This window comes from Vulpes lagopus, chromosome 18 (genome assembly GCF_018345385.1).
Source record: "Vulpes lagopus strain Blue_001 chromosome 18, ASM1834538v1, whole genome shotgun sequence".
NCBI lineage: Eukaryota > Metazoa > Chordata > Mammalia > Carnivora > Canidae > Vulpes > Vulpes lagopus.
Genome location: NC_054841.1, coordinates 11,869,045 through 11,891,372, shown reverse-complemented (window position 1 = coordinate 11,891,372; position 22,328 = coordinate 11,869,045). Strand labels below are relative to the sequence as shown.

General features: G+C 41.2%; 1 protein-coding gene across 11 annotated transcripts in view; it reads right to left on the bottom strand.

Moving 5' to 3' along the window:
- STAU1 (staufen double-stranded RNA binding protein 1) overlaps window positions 1–22,328 on the bottom strand; it is a 55,610-nt gene that overhangs the window by 6,334 nt on the left and 26,948 nt on the right. For 8 of the 11 annotated variants that reach the window (XM_041732767.1, XM_041732771.1, XM_041732773.1 and 5 more), the window contains 3 exons: window positions 12,118–12,216; window positions 3,451–3,681; window positions 1,031–1,174 (listed from right to left, as the gene is read on the bottom strand). In XM_041732767.1, the coding sequence (XP_041588701.1) occupies window positions 1,031–1,174; window positions 3,451–3,681; window positions 12,118–12,216 (474 nt within the window). The remainder of the gene's footprint in view (window positions 1–1,030; window positions 1,175–3,450; window positions 3,682–12,117; window positions 12,217–22,328) is intronic. The other 3 variants (XM_041732770.1, XM_041732772.1, XM_041732774.1) reach the window with 1 other exon arrangement.

Sequence of the window (22,328 nt, the reverse complement as noted above, 5' to 3'; positions counted from 1 at the left end):
AGATGGAGAAAATCAACAGTAAAGAGTATTATATACTTCATATATTATTTGTAAACTGTGCTATCCATCCTGTCAGTGACATTCATTTATAATATATAAATATATAGCCTACACAAGTGTACACATCTATACACACAGCATCCCCCCTTCCCACCAGGCCATCCTCCCTTAAGAGTTTTCTTACACATAACTCCAACACATACCACCGTTATAAATCCCTTTCAGGCTGGTCTGGATCAAAGACCAGAACCAAAAAGTCCATGTCACAGAACTGAGAGTCAAGGACACCTTCCCTGGCCTGTGGAAAGGGCTCTGGGGTTGAATCCTGCCCTTGCCATCTACCAGCTTTGATCTTGGCCAAATTATTGATCCTCTCAGCACGCTACCATCTTCCTTTAGCCTGAAAGGACCAGGACTTCTCCTGCCTTCTGCCTGGATAGGTATAACACACCTGGCTAAGTGACGGTGCTTCAGAAGTCATGAACTGCTATGCAAAAGTATTATTTTGGCTTTTTTTCAAGTATTGGGTTTTTCACCAGAAAATACTATTAAATTCAAATCACAACGTAGACTGCCGATACGACCAACTGTTCCACAAGTACAAAGAAAACACTGTACTAATCCGAAGTATAATCCCAATCTAAAGAAGAGCCAGCCCTAAACTCCAGATTCTACAGATGGATTAGGAGGAACAGGAACAGATCGTTTCACAGAACTCACAAGATTTACCTTTTGAAAAAAACAATACAAACTTCCAGGAGATGTAATGAAGAGAAACACTCTTCCTCTGTGCAACCCCACACCCTAGCACTCATGACCTGGAGCACCCCACCCCCAAGAGCATGTTTTAAGGCATCAAATCACTGCAAGCGATATGGTTAACACTGCTAATGTCTGATGGCATGGAGGGGGCGCACTGGGCCGGTGCACAGTTCCTGACCTCCACAGGAAGGCACCGAGCCCCTGGACCTCATCCAGCTGAGACGGAGCATGGTCAGAGAAGGGCTGCCCACAACCCATGCTGACCTACCTGCATCACAAACTCTCTGCGGCGTGGGAGGCCTCGCTCTGTGAGGAGCATGTACTCTGGCTCCTTCTCCTTTTTCGCCTGCTGGATCTGGGCCAGTCTGCTAATCGGGTTCATTCCCTGGCCACAGTCTGTGCTGCTCTGTAGCTGAGGAACAATTAATGTAGAAACTATGTGCCACGTTAGCCACAGAAAGGACCTTGCCAATTCAGAGATCAGGACAGAACATAACATTACTTTTATGTTAATCTAAGTGCCCAGAATTAATCAGCTCTTTTTAAAACCTTCTTAAAATTAAAAGATGCTTAATGATTTTCTAGGATTGCTCTGAGGTGATTTTTTTTTTTTTAAGATTTTATTTATTCATGAGAGATGGGGGCGGGGGTAGGGGGGCAGAGACACAGGCAGAGGGAGAAGCAGGTTCCATGCAGGGAGCCCAATGTGGGACTTGATACTGGGTCTCCAGGATCACACCCTGGGCTGAAGGTGGCGCTAAACCACTGAGCCACATGGGCTGCCCCTGAGGTGACTTTTTTTAAAGGTCCTCCTGGAAAACCAACATCAATATCCCATGGCAGGTGGGCAAGCATCCCTGAAACATCTTTTTAACAAGAAATTTCTATTTGACAATGAAGAGAGAAAAAATACAAAAATACACTATTCCTAAAATTTCCCCAAAAGTCTGTGTTAGAAGATGGGTCCCGAGCTTTCTTAACAAGGGCTCAAAATCCAGAAACAAAACAAACACAACCTTAAGCTGACACCATGTGGAAAGAACCTAAGAATCCCACAGTTCAGGCAGCCCTTGGTGGCTCAGTGGTTTAGCGCCGCCTTCAGCCCAGGGTGTGATCCTGGAGACCCGGGATCGAGTCCCATGTCGGGCTCCCTGCATGGAGCCTGCTTCTCCTTCTGCCTGTGTCTCTGCCTCCCCGCCCCCCCTCTCTGTGTCTCTCATGAATAAATAAAATCTTAAAAAAAAAAAAAAAAAAAGAATCCCACAGTTCCTCCCCAGTAGCCACTTTCAGTGCCAAGGAATGCTCGTGTGGGGTGATTTCTAGAAGCTGCAGCAGTAGATACAGTGTGCTCACTCCTGTGCACTGGGTCTAACAGAGTGTGAAACTCCAGCTGGCCCTTGAACAACAAGGGTTTGAACTGTGCAGGTCCACTTAGAAGTGGATTTTTTCTGATAATACAGTACAGTATAGTAAATGTATTTTCTGTTCCTTATGACTTCCTTAATGTTCGCTTTTGGGATGCCTGGGTGGCTCAGTGGTTGAGCGTCTGCCTTTGGCCCAGGGCATGATCCTGGAGTCTGGGACTGAGTCCCACATCAGGCTCCCTAAATGGAGCCTGCTTCTCCCTCTGCCTATGTCTCTGACTCTCTCTGTGTGTGCCTCATGAATAAATAAAATCTTAAAAAAAAAGAAAAAAAGAATAATGTTCGCTTTCCTCCAGATTACTGTGCAAACATAGCATTTAACACACACATATAATACAATATTTAATACATAAAACGTATTAATTGACTATTGTGTTATTGGTAAAGCTTCCGGCCAACAGTAGGCCATCAGTGGCTAAGTTTCTGGGGAGTCGAAGTTAAACCCAAGAGTCAGGATCCCTGGGTGGCGCAGCGGTTTGGCGCCTGTCTTTGGCCCAGGGCGTGATCCTGGAGACCCGGGATCGAATCCCACATCGGGCTCCCGGTGCATGGAGCCTGCTTCTCCCTCTGCCTGTGTCTCTGCCTCTCTCTCTCTCTCTCTCTCTCTATCATAAATAAAAAAAAAAAAAATTTAAAAAAAAAAAAAAAAAAAAAGAAAACCCAAGAGTCTTCCATTGTGGGGTGGGGGGTGGTGGTCAGCAACCCTAACCCCTATGCTGTTCAAGGGCCAATCTTGATATTGACAATCATAGAACGGACCCTAGTATTCCTAAACATGCCCAAATGGACTCCTGTCTCTTCCTTGGGCAGGGGAGTAGGGGGCTAGTATAATTTTTGACAGGTACATGACAGGCTTAAAAAATCCCACAGAATAAGGAGGTGTTTGGTGAAATGTCTCACTCCTACACCTGCCCCAGATGTCTTTCCTCCCATAAATCTGCTTTGCACTTGTACCAGTGCAGCCGTCAACGAGACGGAAGAAGGACAATGCAGCCATTCTTTCTGCAGGTGCACACTGCTCCCATGATCATCCCCTCATCCACGTACAGCTGCAGGTGCCTCTGCTGATCCCGCAGTGTCCCATCTTTGCCTGACCAGGCGCTCCCAGGAGAACTACACCAGGCAGCCCCTGTACCAGGCCTGGCAGATGGCATGTCAGCACCTATCCCCTGTCACTAGGGTCAGCAACCTAGTGAATCTCCTAAACCACCCTCCAGCCGTTAACAGGCCATGGAAATACCCTCTCCGATCAAGAGGCTCTTACCCTGACTATGGATTTTGTTTTCTTTTTGATTCTGGGCTTCACACGCTCGACTGTAGGCAGGGGTGGTAGCTTCTTCAGCTCCTCAAGGACGGCGATAGCAGCATTTTTCTTTGAAATCTTCTTGCTCTTCCCTTCACCTTCCCCCACAAACTCTCCAACCGACACCTTAGTCACAAAGCTCTTCATGTGGGGGGGGCCACTCTCCCGGGCAACCTGTTTTAGAGGGAAAGACTGAGTGGAAGCGTGACAGACACTTACTGCAAGTGGCAGGGCAAACTGCTTAGCGTACTACCTCCCAGGAAACACAGGGAAGGGGGAGCTATGGACAGGACCTCATCAATGAACAGAGCATGAACAGCAGCAAAAGGAAACAGTGACAGTCCTGAATGCTTTTCTTCCCTTTCTCCTTATTTTTCAGACTTATTAATGTCTTTCTTTCAGAAAGAAAGCTGTCCCAGCAAAGCCCAGAAATAACTGCAACACAAGGGGTTCAAGTTTAATATTTGCTCTGAGCCTCCAGCCACGCCCGAGCTTATTAAACACTGGTTGCTATGCAGCTTTAAAAAAGAACAAGAAATTTCTAAGCACTGACAGTGATTTCCAGTACACATTAAGTAAAAAAAAAAAAAAAGCAAACTGCAAAAGAGTTTATACAGTACCCTAACTTTTGTGTTAAGATTTATATGTACATACACATATACACATGTACATAAAAAGAGAGATGTGTTTATATGCTTATTTTCACAAAAAGAAACACAGTATGCATAAAAGAGAAACCGAAAAAAGTAATTCCCTAGACAAGTGGGAGAGATTGGGGCAGAGAAGGGACAAGAGGACACCTATGAATATATCTTTTTCTGTATAGTTTTGACTTTTGGAAGCATTTAGTGTTTTACATGTTAAAAATAGAAAAAAATAGAAAATAAGTCAACAAAGATGGGAGAAAAAAACTAAAATTGAATATGAACAGAAACCTAAGTATAAGTTCTTACTGCATCACACAGAAAGTAAAAATTGAACCCAACTTAGGTTAGCTAAGACTCTCTTGAACAACTAGATTAGAAGACTCACTCTACCAGATTTCAAGGCTTCCTATAAAGTTATAGCAACTACACCCTCAAGGTATTGTTTAAAGGCAAACAAAGAGATCAATAAATCAGGACAGAACACAGAAATAGACCTACACTCATACAGTCTTGTGATTTCTGGTAAACACACCAAAAGTGCATCAAAAGATTTAAAAAAAAAAAAATCATAAGTCTTTTAAATTAAAAAAAAAAAAAAAAAAAAGCAACTAGATATCCACATGGAAAAAAAGCTGAACCACAGTCTCAAACTCCACCATAAGCAACAGCAAACGGGAGCCAGAACAGACCTAAACGTAAAAGCTAAACTGTAACACTATCCAAAGAAAACATAAGGAAAATAGGCCCTGAGCATGTGGGTGGCAAAGGGCTCCTGAAAACACAAGGTACCAGCCATAAAGAAAACAAAATCGGAGTTTCTCGAAATTAAAAACTGTTCTCGGGGATCCCTGGGTGGCGCAGCGGTTTGGCGCCTGCCTTTGGCCCAGGGCGCGATCCTGGAGACCCGGGATCGAATCCCACGTCGGACTCCCGGTGCATGGAGCCTGCTTCTCCCTCTGCCTGTGTCTCTGCCTCTCTCTCTCTCTCTCTGTGACTATCATAAATAAATAAAAAAGTTAACAAAAAATTTAAAAAAAAAATAAAATAAAATAAAAAAATAAATAAAAAAAAATAAATAAAAACTGTTCTCATCAAAAGACAACATGAAGAAAATATAGGGAGCCCACAGAATGAGAGAATGTTCACAATATATGTATCTGAGGATTTATATCCAGAATACTGAAAGAAACCCTAAAAGTCAATAATAAAAAAAACAAACTACCTAATTAAAAAAAGGCTTGAACAGGTACTTTACCAAACAAGATCTCTAAATGGTCAATAAGTATATGACAAAGTAATTATCATTTGTCATTAAGGAAATGTAAATTGAAGTCACAATGATGACTATACACAACACTCCAAAATGGCTAAAATTAAAATCAACAGTATCAAGCGTTGACAAGGATGTGGAACTGGTCAGAGCACAAACTAGTTCAATCACTTTAAATTTTTTTTTAAATATTTTTATTTATTTATCTGAGAGAGAAAGAGAGAGAGAGAGAAATAGAGTGCATGAGTAGGGTGGAGAAGGAGAAACAGACTCCCCAGAGCAGAGAGCCTGACACAGGGCTCGAACCCAGAACTCTTGGATCATTACCTGAGCCAAAGGCAGACAATCCACTGAGCCACCCAGGCACCCCCAGTTTGCCAATTTTTATCAAACACCTACCCTTAGACTTGGCAATTCTGGGTGCACACGTGCACCAGAAGCCTTAGCAGCTTTATTCAAAGCTTTGTTCCCAAAGTGAAAACAACTTACATGTCCATCAACAGGACACAGCTTTACATTCATACAGTGAAATATCACACAGCTAGTGACATACGTGGATGAGACACAAAAACACTGTTGAGGATAAGAGACTTGACACCAAACAATCCATATTATATCATTCTATTTATATGAGGTCTAAGAACAAAGCAAATGAAGCTATAGTGATTTTAGAAAACAGCTTCTTCTGAGCGGGTGTTAACGGCCCAGGGCCTGCTGGAGGTTACGGAAACACTCTAGATCTGATTTTGGTGGCGGACCAAGTCCAAAATGGACTTGAATGGGCTGGACACTGAAGACATGCACATTTTACTGCACAGGAACAGACAGCAGGAGCTCAAAGTATGGAATTAGGAATGAAGAGAAAGAGCCTTGTGATGCTGAACTAAAATTAGAGGCATAAACTAAGAATTTTGAAAATATAGGTATTTTCTAGAGCTACCTGCCTACACGGCTTAGAAGCAATGACCCTTCCTCCACCAGCAACATGCACGCTTGGTATCCCATCCTGGTCTCCACATGCCATTCTCTGTGAAAGGGAACCAGGGCTCCTTGCAGGACCAGCTAAGGCCATTTCTGTTAGAACTTCCATTTCTACTGGTGCCAAAACTTGAAAAGGGAAAGTTCAAAGTAAGGCTAAAACATTTCATTGTACCAGAAAGTAACAAGTTCACTCAAAATCTGAAGAGGGGAGGTAAGAAGTAAGTATGCAGGGACAATGAGGTAGACAAACAGAAGAGGAAAAAACCTCATAGCATATATAAAAACCGTAACTCAAAATGAGTCATAAAGCTTCTAGAAGAAAGCACAGGAGAATGACTTTATGTGACACAAAGGTGTCTTAGGTTACACACAACATCCGGAAAACATAAAAGAAAAATTAGGCAAATTCCACTCCACTAAAATCTCTCTTCTCTTTGGAAGATACTATTTAAAAAATGAAAAGACAGACTACATATTGGGAGAAAATACTTAGAAAATACATATCTGATAAAAGGATGTATTCAGAATATATAAATAACCCTCAAAACTCAACAATAAAACTCAATAACAAAAATGAAGGAAGATGTGAACAGATGCTCCCCCGAAGAAGATGCACAGATGGTAAAGCAGCGCATGAAAGATGCTCAGGGACGCCTGGGTGGCTCAGTTGGTTAAGCATCCAACTGGTGATTTCAGCTCAGGTCCTCAGGGTCCGGGGATCGAGCCCTACATCAAGCTCCCTGCTTAGCAGGGAACCTGCTTCTCCCTCTGCTGCTCCCCCTGCTTGTGCTCTCTCTCTCTCTCTCTTCCTCTCTCTCTCAAATAAAGAAATAAAAATATTTTAAAAAAAAAAGATGCTATTACTAGTTCTCATGGAGATACAAATAAAAATCACAACCAGTTACTACTGCATGCCTACTAGAATGACTAAAATTTTGAAAACTGACAATACCAAGTGTTGGAGGGGATGCAGAAAACTCAAACTCTCCCACACTGCTGTGGGAAGGTACAATGATACACCCACTCTGGAAACACTTTAACAACATTTCATAAAGTTAAAGATAGATTTATCATGCAACCCAGCAAATTCACTCCCAAATTTTTACTCAAGAGAAATGAAAACACATCTATGCAGATGTATGCGCATGTTTATGATAGCTTTATTCATCGTTACCAACAACTGGAAGCAACCCAAACGTTCTGCTGCAGGTAAGAGGTAACTGCTACTGTGTCCAATACACTGGCAACTCCTCAAGCAATAACAAGACAGGAACTACTAATCTATGCAACATGGACAACTCGACACCTGCATTATATTAAAGAAGCCAGACTAAAAGCAAGAAAGACTCTGTAATTCCATTTATGTAATGTTTTTTTTTTTTTTTTTTAATTTTTTATTTATTTATGATAGTCACAGAGAGAGAGAGAGAGAGAGGCAGAGACACAGGCGGAGGGAGAAGCAGGCTCCATGCACCGGGAGCCCGATGTGGGATTCGATCCCGGGTCTCCAGGATCGCGCCCTGGGCCAAAGGCAGGCGCCAAACCGCTGCGCCACCCAGGGATCCCTCATTTATGTAATGTTCTGAAAAGAGCAAAACGTAGGGGAAGAAATCGAATCAGTGGTTGCCTGTGGCCAAGGATGGAAGGAAAGAACAGGCTGCAAAGGGACTCAGGGCAACTATGGGGTGAAAGAGTTTTAGGTCTTGACTGTAGTAGTGGTTACACACCTGTACACATTCATCAAAACACATCAAATCACAAACCTGAATAGGGTGGATTTTACTGTATAAAATTATAACTTAAAAAAACTAATCGTCCCCCCGCAAAACATCCTGAGAGGACTATCAAAGTATACAAGAGCCAGGTGAACAGCAATTTAAATATCAAAATGAATGACAATAATAATGAACCATGATTCTTTTTCTTTTTCTTTTTTTTTAATGTAAGCTCTACACATAATATGGGGCTTGAACTCATGACCTCACGATCAAGAGTCACACCGCTTCACTAAGCAGGCCAGGCACCTCCTAATTAATGACAATAATGAAATAACACTTTGAGTAAAAAAAGAAGTGTGGACCTATGCTAATAAAAATTAATTAAAAGTAAGGGGGTAGGGTATTTCCTGTGGAATGTCAGCTCAGAAATCAGAAAGGCAGAAAATCCACCTAGTGACTGATGCTGGGAAGAATTATCAATGAGTACTAGAAACACTGAAGAAATCTCCTAAAGCATAACCTTCAAAGATCTCCTTGCAGGATACGAACTGCAAAGAGAAAGAAAGTCTCCTTAAAGTGAAGTTCTGGTGTAAACCATGAAACTAATGTCAGTGATAGGGTAAAATGCCCTTACATGATGCTCAGAAGAACTGACACCACTTCAATGGTGTCCTGAGGGGAAAAAGAAATGTATTACCTGAAACTAATTATGAGGAAACAAGCAGATCAAATTGCGGGCCATTCTACAAAGTACCTTTTAAAAATGCCAGAAAGGGGATCCCTGGGTGGCGCAGTGGTTTAGCGCCTGCCTTTGGCCCAGGGCGCGATCCTGGAGACCCGGGATCGAATCCCACGTCAGGCTCCCGGTGCACGGAGCCTGCTTCTCCCTCTGCCTGTGTCTCTGCCTCTCTCTCTCTCTCTCTCTCTGTGACTATCATAAATAAAAATAAAAATAAAAATAAATTAAAAATGCCAGAAAAGGGGTGCACCTGGGTGGCTCAGTTGATTAAGCGTCTGCCTTAGGCTCAGGTCACGATCTCGGAGTCCTGGTACTCCGAATCTTGGGAGTCTCAGGCTCCCTGCTGAGTGGTGATTCTGCTTCTCCCTCTCCCTCTGTTCCTCCCCCTGCTCATGTTCTCTCTCTCAAATAAATAATTTTTTTTAATGTTAAAAAAGGCTGTGAATTATTGCAGATGGAAGGAGATGCTTCCACCAGATACAGGGTGTGATCCTGTGCTGGACACTAGAACAAGAAAACACGTGCCATAAAGAACAGGGGAGGGACAGATGGTAAAATGTGAATATAGGATGTAAGTTACATAAGAATGAAAGCGATGCTCAATTTCCTATATTTGATCATCAGATTGTGCTTATTTAAGGTAATGTCTTTGGGGATCCCTGGGTGGTGCAGCGGTTTGGCGCCTGCCTTTGGCCCAGGGCGCGATCCTGGAGACCCAGGATCAGGTCCCATGTCGGGCTCCCGGTGCATGGAGCCTGCTTCTCCCTCTGCCTATGTCTCTGCCTCTCTCTCTCTCTCTCTCTGTGACTATTATAAATAAATAAATAAATAAATAAGTAAGTAAGTAAGTTTAAAAAATAAAAAAATAGGGGATCCCTGGGTGGCGCAGTGGTTTGGCGCCTGCCTTTGGCCCAGGGCGCGATCCTGGAGACCCAGGATCGAGTCCCACGTCGGGCTTCCGGTGCATGGAGCCTGCTTCTCCCTCTGCCTGTGTCTCTGCCTCTCTCTCTCTCTCTCTCTCTCTCTCTCTCTCTGTGACTATCATAAATAAAAAATAAAAATAAATAAAAATAAATAAAAATAAAAAAATAAGGTAATGTCTTTGTCCTTAAAAGATACATGCTGAAATACCAGGAATCCTGATACCTGCTACTTGCTTTCAAATGACCCAGCAAGAGTAAAAAGAAAAGAAAATAACATGTGCATTCACAGAGAGAGAAAGCAAATGTAAAATGTTAATCACTAGTCAGGATGATTGGGTGGCTCTTTGGTTGAGCATCTGCTTTTGGCTCAGGTCCTGGTCCCAGGGTCCTGGGGTTGAGTCCCACATCAGGCTCCCCGCAGGGAGCCTGCTTCTCCCTCTGCCTATGTCTCTGCCTTCTCTGTGTGTCTCTCATGAATAAATAAATAAAATCTTATTTTAAAAAATGTTAATCATTAGTAAATCTCAGTGAAGGAGAAATTCACTGTCCCATTCTTCCAACTTTTCTACAGGTCTGAAGTTTTTCAAAATAAAACATTCAAAAAATGGCTAGGAAAACCAAATGAGCCCAAAAACAGCAGTGCTGTGCTCCCCAGGTGAGAACTGGTGGACCCTGTGAGAGCAGCCTTCATTGCCCCCCAAAGGAAGAGGCCTGCCTGGAGGAACCCAGCTGACAGGAGCCCCTGCAGATGGACTGCAGAGCTGCCAGGGGCCCCTCACACACCACCTCCCAGCCTGAGAGCCTGGTTTCCGACCGCTCAGCCCCACCCCGGCATCTCAGAGATCACTCCATCATCTCCTTACATCTTGAGCCCTCCGATCTAAATTTGGAGTTCCACCTACAATGGATTTAGTACAATGAGGTCATAACTGCCTCCTGGTGATTTTATCAATCAGCACCATCATATTTTTTACCTGAAACTATGTATTTTATCAAAAGCCAAGCCATACACACTTTTTCCCTAAAGAATCCAGGAAAGGTTCCTACCTTCTCTATTAAACACTTCTAACCCAGCTTCCTATGTGACAAATTTTACTATAAAAAACTTAGTAAAAAAAATAACTGTTCCATTCATTTAACAAATACTTCCTTAGCATCCAGTGGGTACCAAGTAATCTTCCAGGTGCATGAGACAGAATTGTGGTAAAAAATGAAAGCCCCTGCTAAGAACATAAGTAATATGTATTTTTGACAGATGAGCTATTTCAGGTAAGTACTCAAATTAGCATACTCCACACCACCACCAGCGTGCAAGCAAACTGGAACATCTTAAATGATTACCTTAAAGGGATACTTCCCCACCAGAGGGCGCTCCCAAAACTTCCTTTATGTGACTACTAGACAATCCCTTGCTATGTGTTACCTATTCCTGAACACAAGCTTGAAAAACCACTCTGAAATCTAAACACAGTAGAAGTGGGACAGAAGCAATCTGGTCCTCAAATCCCACAGAGCAAAAACAAAATGGTACTCCTCCACTAGGGTTCCAGAAAGCTCTCTCAGGCAGGACAGCAATCAGTAGGAATAGGTGGCAAGCTTCACAGGGATCTAGGGCCCTGGCACCAGCAGTCACCTCTGTAACCCTGAGCTCATCCCTGTCCTCACACCAGGTGTGCAGATGCTCTCTCCCTCTCTCAAGCATGCAAACAAGCAAGCAAAAAAAGTCATCTCTGAAAGACCAAAGAATTGATAAAGAAATCTACATTGCATAGTAAAACACAAACTTGCATAACCGAGCATGGAAACCGAAAGGATCTGCAAAGATTCACCATGTGTCAGACCATTTAGGGAAACTTACTAACTTCCCTTACTTGCCCCATCTATTTGGTCTCATTGCGTCTTTGAAGGAAACATGTACTAAATGTATCTTATTTTCCATTTTGAACTAACAACCCATTAATTACTGTTTCTAAGACCATAAAGGGGTGAATTCTAGGACAAATGCTGGGCAAGGGCGAAACTGATGTCCTTTTAACTACATGATTCCTAGGGACTATTATGGAGATTAACATTTTGGGAGTAACAGAGTCTTTTGAGAGTCTTATGAAAACAATGGACTCTCTCCAGAACACACTATCTTCAAAACCATTCTGGTAGGCTCACAGATCTACCAAGACCATCCGTGGACTCTCTGGAGGAGCACGGCTGCTCCTAAATTAGCAAGCCCTAAGAAGTCTGAGTCTTCAATCTACAGGTTCATGTGTATGTGACGATTATTCCAGTGTTATCTAGGGAAAAAATCATTCCAACAGTATTTTAAACTGGAGTTCTACATGTAAAACAAGCTTACCTCAAAATTCACAGGCAAGTTCCGTTTAAGTGCAATCTCAAACACTTGACTTATTTCAGATTTATTGAGATTTTCTTCTTCTGATTCTCTTCCATTCACCTAAAGGAAGAATAATTGTTTAGTAGTTAACTCATGAAAAACTGCCAATGTCCCAGCTGTGATAAACCTTAAAAGCACTGAACCTTGGCTTTAAGGAGTACACTATCCTAGCAAGGAAGGCCACCTGTGCGCCATGTGTCAGTGAATTTAAAGGTTAAAAAAAAAAAAAAAAAAAGATATTCACACTTGGGTCAGCTTGTTCCTCACAAATCCACCATAAAATGACCCACACCTAATAGACTCGGGGATGTGAATCGGCCTCATCGTGGTGCAACTACATGCCAGGGATGTTCGGGAAGAGTGACTGACTTCCAGAGCCTTCCTTGAGGACGGGCAAGCCACATTTTGGAAAAAGTCAATACAGACAGCTCTGTGTGGGATGTGGCAAGTTCAAACAGAAATCTCTCCACCTAAGAATGCAGGTTTCTTATTTGGACATAGTCCCTGGAAACCCACTTTTTAAAAAAAGGATGCAATGGAACAAAATGCAAAATTATGTACAGATCTTGTACTTCCTGCTGCTGGTGGAAATTCAAGTGCAAAATAATCAAATGCAAGCTCAACAAAGGCTGAGACTCTATCTTTATAACAAGTTCATTCTTCTCTAGCCAGGGCTGGGACTGGGGAGGGCAGAGATCTTCTCTGTGCAAGCTGATAACGTGGACTCTCTATCAGGCAGCAGTGACAAAGAGAATCCAGATAAGCTCAGTTAATAGCAACGCCTCCCCTCCACCCAGATTGTGGCAAAAGGGCTGCATTTTTCTTCATATTATTGTGACTTTTATCAAAGAATTTATAAAATCTTAGTTCCAAGACTAGAACTTTCTGACAAGAACCCATGGTTAAAACCACTGCATAGGCAAAATGTAGGACTATCTAGGATTTTGTTGGTTGTGCATTTCTATGTTTATCAGATCTTATACCCACATGGATCAATATTTCACACTATAATGAAAAGGAACAAAACTCTTAAGTTAAAAAAATTAATACAATCAAGAATATAATCCTATACCAGTAAATCCATCCCAGACATTCTCTAATTCTCTCTCTTGCCATGATGGCAGCATTCTTTCTGGGCAGGTTTCACTTCACACTCTCTGCCTGGTCAGAACTTTTTTTTTTTTTTTTAAGATTTTATTTATTCATAGAGACAGAGAGAGAGGGGCAGAGACACAGGCAGAGGGAGAAGCAGGCTCCATACAGGAAGCCTGACATGGGACTCGATCCTGGGTCTCCAGGATCACACCCCAGGCTGCAGGCAGGACTAAACCGCTGCGCCACTGGGGCTTCCCCTGGTCAGAACTATTTGCATAGCACTTCTGGTGGCTTTATTAACTTAAAATTACTTTTATTCTGGTTTAAATCCTAAACAGAAAGAGGGCCTGACTTTTTATGCGTGAATCTTTAAAGCCAGAAATCTTCAAGCAAAATGCCTTAAGAGTTCCATGGAGGTTTGGTGTGAAATTTATCTTTTAAACAAGTTTTAAACTTAAAAAAAAAAAAAAAATCCTATATTTTAAATTTTTTTTTTTTTTAATTTTAATTTATTTATGATAGTCACAGAGAGAGAGAGAGATGCAGAGACATAGGCAGAGGGAGAAGCAGGCTCCATGCACCGGGAGCCCGACGTGGGATTCGATCCCGGGTCTCCAGGATCGCGCCCTGGGCCAAAGGCAGGCGCCAAACCGCTGCGCCACCCAGGGATCCCAAAAAATCCTATATTTTAAACAGTATGTTTAACAAATGGTGCTTAGAAAAACAAATTTCCACATGCAAGCCCCCCCCCCCCAAAAAAACTAACTACCTTATACCATATACAAAAATTACCTCAAAATGGATCAAAGACCTAAACATAAGGGCTAAAATAATAAAACTCTTGGAAGAAAATGTCAGGAAAAAGCTTCATGACACTGGATGTGGCAGCGACTTCTTGGATAGGAGACAGAAGGCAGAGGCAACAAAAGAAAAAGCCAATAAACTGGACTGACTGCATCAAAATTAAATACTCTGTGCATCAAAAGATGCTATAAGAAAGACGACCCACAGATAGGAGAAAGTACATGCAGATCATATATCTGATAAAGAATTAATATCCAGAATATATAAACAACTCAACAACCCAATTTAAAAATGAGAAAAGGACCTGGATAGACATTTTCTGAAGAAGGAAGAAAAACGGCCAACAAGTACATGAGCTCAGCACCACTCATCATTAGGGAAATGGAAGTCAAAACCACAGTGAGACACCCCTTTGCGCCCCTTAAGAAGGGCCACAGGAAACAGCAAGTGTTAGCAAGGACATGGAACAGCAGGAGGCCTGGGGCATTCCTGGTGGGATGTAAAAGGCCCAGTCTCTGTGCAAAAAAAAAAACAGCTTGGTGGTTCCTCAAAAGCTAAACAGATTTACAGGATAATCCAGCTATTACGCAAGTAGATATATACTTGAAAGAACTAAAAGTAGGGACTCTAACAGATACTTGGACACCTATTTCATAGTAGCATTATTCACAGTAGCCAAAAAGTGAAAACGACCCAAATATCCACCAACAGATGAACTGATACACAAAACGTGAAACGGTCACACAACGGAGCTTTAAGAAGGAAATGCTGACACATGCTACGACATGGATGAACCTTGAAAATACGATATATGAAATAAGCCTGACAACGAAAGATGAATATCCACTTATATTAGGTATCTAAAATGGGCAAATGCATAGAGACAGAAGTAGAACAGATGCTCCTCCTGGGGGATGAATGGGGGGTGGGGAAGGAACTGTTTAATGTATACAGAGTTTCAATACAGGATGATAAAAAAAGTTCTGAAAATGCGTAATAGTGATAGTTGCACAACACTGAGAACTGTGCACTTAAAAAATGGTTGTAATGGTAACCTTTTTATCTTTAAAAAGCAACCCAAAAAGTATGTTTTGTACCAAGTATTAACACACTAGAGACTGTCAACATATTAACTTGTGCTAACAGGTTAATTCATTTTTGTGCACAAAAAAGGTTTCTGAGCAGCTGTTTATCTGAAGGGTATCCAGAGGTTTTCTAAGTAGATGAACTGTTAAAACAAAGGCTCCACTCTGACGCTAAGTAAATGTTAATGCAATCAGAACAAAATTTAGAAATAACCTGGGTGTTGAGACTAAAATAAGACTTCAATCACCATGCATATACTCCAATTTTCAAGTCTGTTGTTCATTTTACCAGCCCAATTAGCCTTAGCTTTTATGACCTATTTTAAACATTTAGAAAAGTACAGATAAATAATGTAACAGACAACTGTACTGGATTTAACAATGTCAACATTAACAACTACTGACATAATTTTTTTTTCTTTTTTGAGGAAAACAATGCAGCTCTTCTCACTCTCCTTCCCATGGCAGCCTTAATCATGATTTTAAAATGGGAATGTATCTTTCCCAGCCATGTTTTGTTAATGAATGAAAACAATATGTGGTACAATTTTGTGTTTTGAAAATTAATATAAATCATTTTCACTGATTAACTTTACAAATACTATAAAATTCAAACTTATAAGTTTATACTAATCAAATGCTATTTTCTTATTTTATATATTGAGCTTCTACATAAGTCTGATAGAAAACAACAACCTACTGCAAAAATTTAAACTGTAAGCCACTGTTTCTTAACAGTGCTGCTAAAAAAATAGCAGCATCAGGATCACTTGGGAGCCTTGCAAGGACAATGGTAAGCTAGATTCCTACTCCAAATGAGTGCATTTAAATTTTTTTCAGGTAGGACTTAGATATTCATTTTATTTACAGTATTTTTTTTTAAAGACCCCAGCTGATTTTACAAGCAGAGTGGAGATTCACTGCTCTAAGCCATTGTTTCTAAAGGGATTTCATTTTTTTTTTTTCTAAAGGGATTTCAATAGGGACAAAGCAGCCAGTAAAATAAAAATGCAAAACAGGAAACAAAGATATACATTTACCTGGAAGGGAGATTATGTTGCTCTTTTACATAAATAATTTTGATATTATCTGGATTGAACAAAATGTTGCAATGGGAAAGCAGCAGAATGAGTCAAAAACAAATCCACAAATACCATTCCCAGTAAGATGGGGAAAGTGCAGTGGAGCCTTAGTCTTACCTTCATGAAGTGGGAATTACTGTTAACATCAATTCCATAGTGTATGGTTCAGCAATAAAATCTAGGCAACATTAAGAAAAGAAAAAAACACTCTGAACCATGCTTAACCCTCAGTATGCCAGAAAAAAATAGTCATCTCACCATTTAATATCTGGCTCCAACAGACTCTTTTTATTTTTCTCTATTTAGTCATTTTACAAATAACATACAGAATAAAAGGACAATAAGAAATCTTTTCATTAGAGATTTTAACAAGAAACTAAAATAGCAGGGCACCTGGGTGGCTTGATAGGTTAGGCTTCTAACATTTGAGTTCAGCTCAGGTAATGATCTCAGGTTTGTGGGATCATCGGCTCCACGCTGGGTAGGGAGTCTGCTTGAGAGTCTCTCCTTGTGCCCCTTCCCCCACCATTTGTGTGCATGTGCGTGCTTTCTCTCAAATAAATAAATCTTTAAAAACAAAAAGAAACTAAAATAGCAAATCCAAGTTTTTATTCCACTAGGTGGTCTGGAAGGCATTTATGTACTCCAAATGGGCAGTTCTTTAAATGCAGCTAAGTGCTCATCAGCTGGCATATCTGAAGCTACAGCATAGCCCACCTACAGCGATGCCATCCCCAGTGGATTCTAGCTTATCATGACTTCTGATTCTTCTTGTAGTGGTATCATGAGAACACACTACTTGTGACACTGACTCATAATTGTATTGAAGACAAAACAGCCATCTTCTTTGCTCCATAGCTACAAAATGCTTTCATTTTTAGATTTCTAAATGCCCAAAGAAGGATCTAAAGAGTTTTGTCATTATTTTATCATCTATATCCTCCCAATGACTTTTGTACACACATCTTCTTTTACATTTGTCCACTTATTTTGTAGACAATAAGTGGTGAGAAATAAATTCTGGTGGCCAAACATTGTAAGAACTGAAAGAATGTTGTCACATACTTTTTAATAATCAAAACAGGATGTTCCAGCTTCTTGTCACAAAATAATGTGTGTCAAAGTCCTTCCTGTTGAATGGCCAGAAGAGAATACACATTTCCTTTCATACACTATAGAAATATACTGTTTACTTGCTGATTCTTGAGTTTGGGAGAGTTTATCTAAGATACCGTCTGAAGATGCACAGTCTGAGATTCGCTTAAACTCTCAATTCTACCATCACCCCTGGAGTCTAAGGCACTGCTATCCCTCTGCTTTTATCTTCACATTTACCTAATAATGGGAAGGTCTTCCTCTGCCAATTTTCTTCTTTTTGCCATAAGAGGCAAACAAAAATTCTAAATTCCCACCTGAATTCAAGGAAAGCTAAGAGCACAAGAAAAAGATAGTGTTTCCGATCTTCTGCATCTTCTTGGAAGAAGGATGCACTGCATTGGGCAGTACAATAAGCACAGCAGAGGATGATGCGATAATGAGTTATTTCACTACTGTATCAGATACTGTGGGATTACACTGTAATTCCATGTCCTTTTATCTGAGTCTTGCTCAGCATGTTTAGGAATGATGAAAAAGAGTGCTGAAATGATACATAGGGGATGCCTGGGTGGTTCAGTGGTTTAGTGTCCGCCTTTGGCTCAGGTCATGATCCTGGGGTCCTGAGATCGAGTCCTGCATTGGGCTCCCCAAGGGAGCCTGCTTCTCCCTCTGCCTATGACTCTGCCTCTCTCTTATGTCTCTCATGAATAAATAAATAAAATCTTAAAAAAAGAAATGATATATAAGATGACAAACAGCAAAATGTCTCAAGACAAAGGAAAATTTAGATTCCCTAAGGTAAAGATTTACAGAAGCGTTCAAAGGACCTATGTAATCACTGTAAGACAGAATAAGTTTTATTCTATTTAAAAAAGTATGTTTTCTTTGTTCTTTTTAAGGTCTCCAGAAAAGAATACAAGTCATGCAATATCAATCGTTAAAGAGCTTGAAAAAGAAGCTCAAAAATGAAAACTGGGTCCAATGGACCCTGAGACAATGATGAAAACCAAGGTCTCCAATTTTAGGTTAAGTCTCACCTAAATACATCCCTGGCCCAAGAGAAGAGAAGACTTAAGACCAGAAGAAGCTGCATATATTTATTTTTACACAAGTAGTATTAAAAAAAAAAAAAAAAAAAAACCCTTCAAACAGTACAATTTTTTTTTTAAAAGTCTGTCTTCCAACACTACCACCAAGAGAAAAATAATTTTAAAGCTTGATACCACCTTTAAGACAGAAATTATGTGCAACCAAACATATACACATGCATACATACATACATACACAACAGCTGGCTTAACACAAACAGGATCATACTATCTACAAGATTACAGCCCTGGTTCTTGATTCCCACTACTCAATGCATTACAGGCCTCTAGATCTGGGACTCCTTTGGACAAATGTTATCTGTTTATTTAACTACTTCCCTACTACTGGACATTAAGCTAGCTCCTGTTTTGTCTATTACAAATATTGTAGCTATTAACCATCTAGCTCAGACATGGAATAAGTCATTTTTTATCACCATAAGCCTTAGATTTTAAATAAAGGGGGTAGGGGACAGTTTCCCAGTGCAGGACCTTTACATAAGCTGCTCCCACAGTTCTGCTTATTTTTGGTTTCTGCTTCAATGCCACTTCCTCAGAAAGGACTTCTCTGAATGCATCACCATCACTCCAATCTAAAGGAGACATTTAGGGGCACATGGGTGGCTCAGCTGGTTAAGCATCTGCCATTAGCTCGGGTCATGATCCCTGAGTCCTATATCAGGCTCCCTGCTCAGCGAGGAGCCTGCTTTTCCCTCTGCCCTCACCCACTCATGCTAAGAAATAAATACAACCGGGATCCCTGGGTGGCGCAGCGGTTTGGCGCCTGCCTTTGGCCCAGGGCGTGATCCTGGAGACCCAGGATCGAATCTCACATCGGGCTCCCGGTGCATGGAGCCTGCTTCTCCCTCCGCCTGTGTCTCTGCCTCTCTCTCTCTCTCTGTGACTATCATAAATAAATAAAAATTTTAAAAAATTTAAAAAAAGAAAAAAAGAAAAAAAAGAAAAGAAATAAATACAACCTTAAAAAAAAAAAAAAAGACATTTGGGGTACCCAGATGGCACAGTTGGTTAAGCGTCCTGGTTTCAGTTCAGGTCATGGTCTCAGGGTCAGGGGATCAAGCCCTGCACTGGGCTCTACACTCATCATGGAGCCTGCTCAAGATGTTTTCTCCCCCTGCCTCTCCAGTTTGTGCCCCCACTCTCTCAAATAAATAAGACAGACATCTGATGCTCTCATAATACTTGCTACTTCTCACACTAACACTGCACTCTGATGATTCTGATGTTAACATCTGTCAGCTGTTCAATGAAGCTCCACCAGGGAAGGGAAAGGGCTGTGGTATTTCTTCAGGACCTAGCATGATGCCCTATCATCATGGGACCAGATCATATCTGCCTTGTAGGTTAAAAACTGCTGTCTTTATTAGCCATGTTCTGGAGAAGACGAATTGATCCACCACACAATCACATGCTCTACAAACCTTCAAAAGTAAAATGAACAGTTTGTTTAAAATTATGATTTACAATACTGGTGGGCTAGGGGCAAATAGGCTGCTCACACTCTGTTGGTATCATCTTTCTAGTGGGGAAGTTGGCCATACCTACTGCCATACAATTCCACTCCAGGTCTGTGGGTCATAAAAACACTGATAGACATGCACAAAGATTTACTACAACAATGTTCTTCACTACCTATTTTCTAAAAGGAAACACTGCAAACAACCCATATAACTAAACTTCTGTTGAAAAAATAAACTGGTATGTTCACACAATGAAACACTTTGTAGCCATTAAGAAGTGCTTAGATGCAAGATGAATTTGAGTCCTCCAAGGAATTATAAGTAAATGGCATAACAATGTACTCATGGTAAGCAGTTCCATGAAAAAAAAAAGTGGTTACCATACAATATCACCCCACTTCTGTTAAATATATAGGTACCTGTATTTACTTATATATGCAGTGACATCCACCAAGATGTATAATTTTTAAGTTTTTATAGTTCACATGCACTAACTGTAAGAAAAAAAGATACCTTCTAAAAATGTCTCTCTTCGGGCGCTAGGGTGGCTCAGTTGGTTGGGCCTCTGACTCTTGATTTCAGCTCAGGTAATGATCTCAAGGTCATGAGATTGAGCCTCAAGTTAGGCTCTGCACTGGGTGTGGAACCTGCTTGGGATTCTCTCTCCCTCTCCCTATGCTCCTCCCCTCCCCACTTGCTCACACACTCATCTAAAAATTAATTAATTAAAAACAAACAAACAGAAGTTGTCTCTTTTTGCACTCTACTACCCACTTATCCAGGAGGTTTGGTAAATCAAGAGCAGCTCAATGAGGCAGGAGGTCAAGGGTTTCATTTATTATCTCGAAGAAAGTCTTATCTGACTCAATGATTCTTGTTTCTGCAGCACTGGTTAAACCAGTCTTTGAGCCATTTCTGAAGGACACTATCTCTATTTCAAACCATACAGAAGTAGAACAGGGCACAAGGAGATTTAACATTACTCTCAGAAAAGCTCTGTACAGATGGCAGATGAGCCAGTGAAATGCACCTTAGGAAAGCACATCCACTCCAGCCTCTGCCCTCAGGCCAGAGCCCACCACACTGCTCCAGTGTGGGATCAGACTGGAGACACCAATGGGCACCTTCCTTTTTGGCAATATGGTGAGTACTTCCAAACAGGATTCCAAGTGGGGTGGCTGCCTGACAGGTAAGTACTGATAATACTTAGGACCGGGTTCCCAAGCCCTGACTGAGCTTTAGAACTACTCCAAGACCACATTTAAAAAGAGGGGAAAAAAAGCAAAAGTCAGACTCCTATTAGAATCATGTGGGCTGGACCAAGGAATTTTTTTTTTTTTTTAACTTCTCAAGTGGTTCTGAAGCAGACAACCCACATACCAGTGTTCAGCAATCGTTTAACAACTGCTGGCTACAAAAAACTGAGAAATAACTACCCCATCTGACTCCAATTACATTAGCACCAAAGTGAAGTTAAAAAATGCAAAGATTCCAAAATGACTCAGATTACACTACCTACTGCCTCTAACAAATCTCACCAGTGAGAAGCTCATCCTTTTAACTTCATGAAATCCTCCTCTTCTAAGTTACAGTCCCTTCTTTTATTTGGTCTCCAGTGGACCCTGGAAACTGATGATCTCTGTTTTTAAAATGTGTGATTACACCGGAAAACGGAAACACACTGTAATGAAAAACAGTCACTGAATTCGTAAAACCTACATTCCTATTTAGTCTCAAGAAGTTAAAAACCTATTCCAACCATGAGATAAAACCGGCCCCCAAAAAACCCGGCCCCCAAATTCTTTGACACTATTCTCATCCAGAAGTGGGGTTCCTAACATTGTCAATGTAATAAAAGCAACTGCCCTATACACTTATTAAAATGGTTAAAATTATGAATTTATGTTGTGTGAATTTTACCTATTAAGAAAAAAGGGAGGTTCTGTATCTCCTCCTTTTGAATCTGGGCTCTGTGCCTACTTGACCTATAGAATATGGCAGAAGCAATGCTGAGGGACTTTTGGGTCTAGCCCTTAAAAACTGGAAGCTGCTTCCCTTTCCTGTCTTCTAGGATACTCACTCTTAGAACCCAGCACCCCATACCATGAGGATGGGAAACAGCCTCTGTCTGCATAGGTTAACTGAGAGGAACGAAGATCTTCAGACCAGAGCCCCTGCCGAGCTCTCAGCTGATGGCCAGCACCAGCTTCTGGCCATGTGAGGGGAGGGAGCCATCTTGAAAGTGGATCCTCTAGCCCCTGCAGAGCCACTTAGCCAAAGCTATGCCGAGCAGAGACCAGCTCCCATGCCAAGCCTTGCCTACATTGCAGATACATGAGCAAAATAAATGCTTACAGGTGGTTAAGCCACTAAGTTTTGAAATGGTTATGCAGCAACAGATAACAGGGACTTCCATATAACAAAGAGAAGCTGATCAAA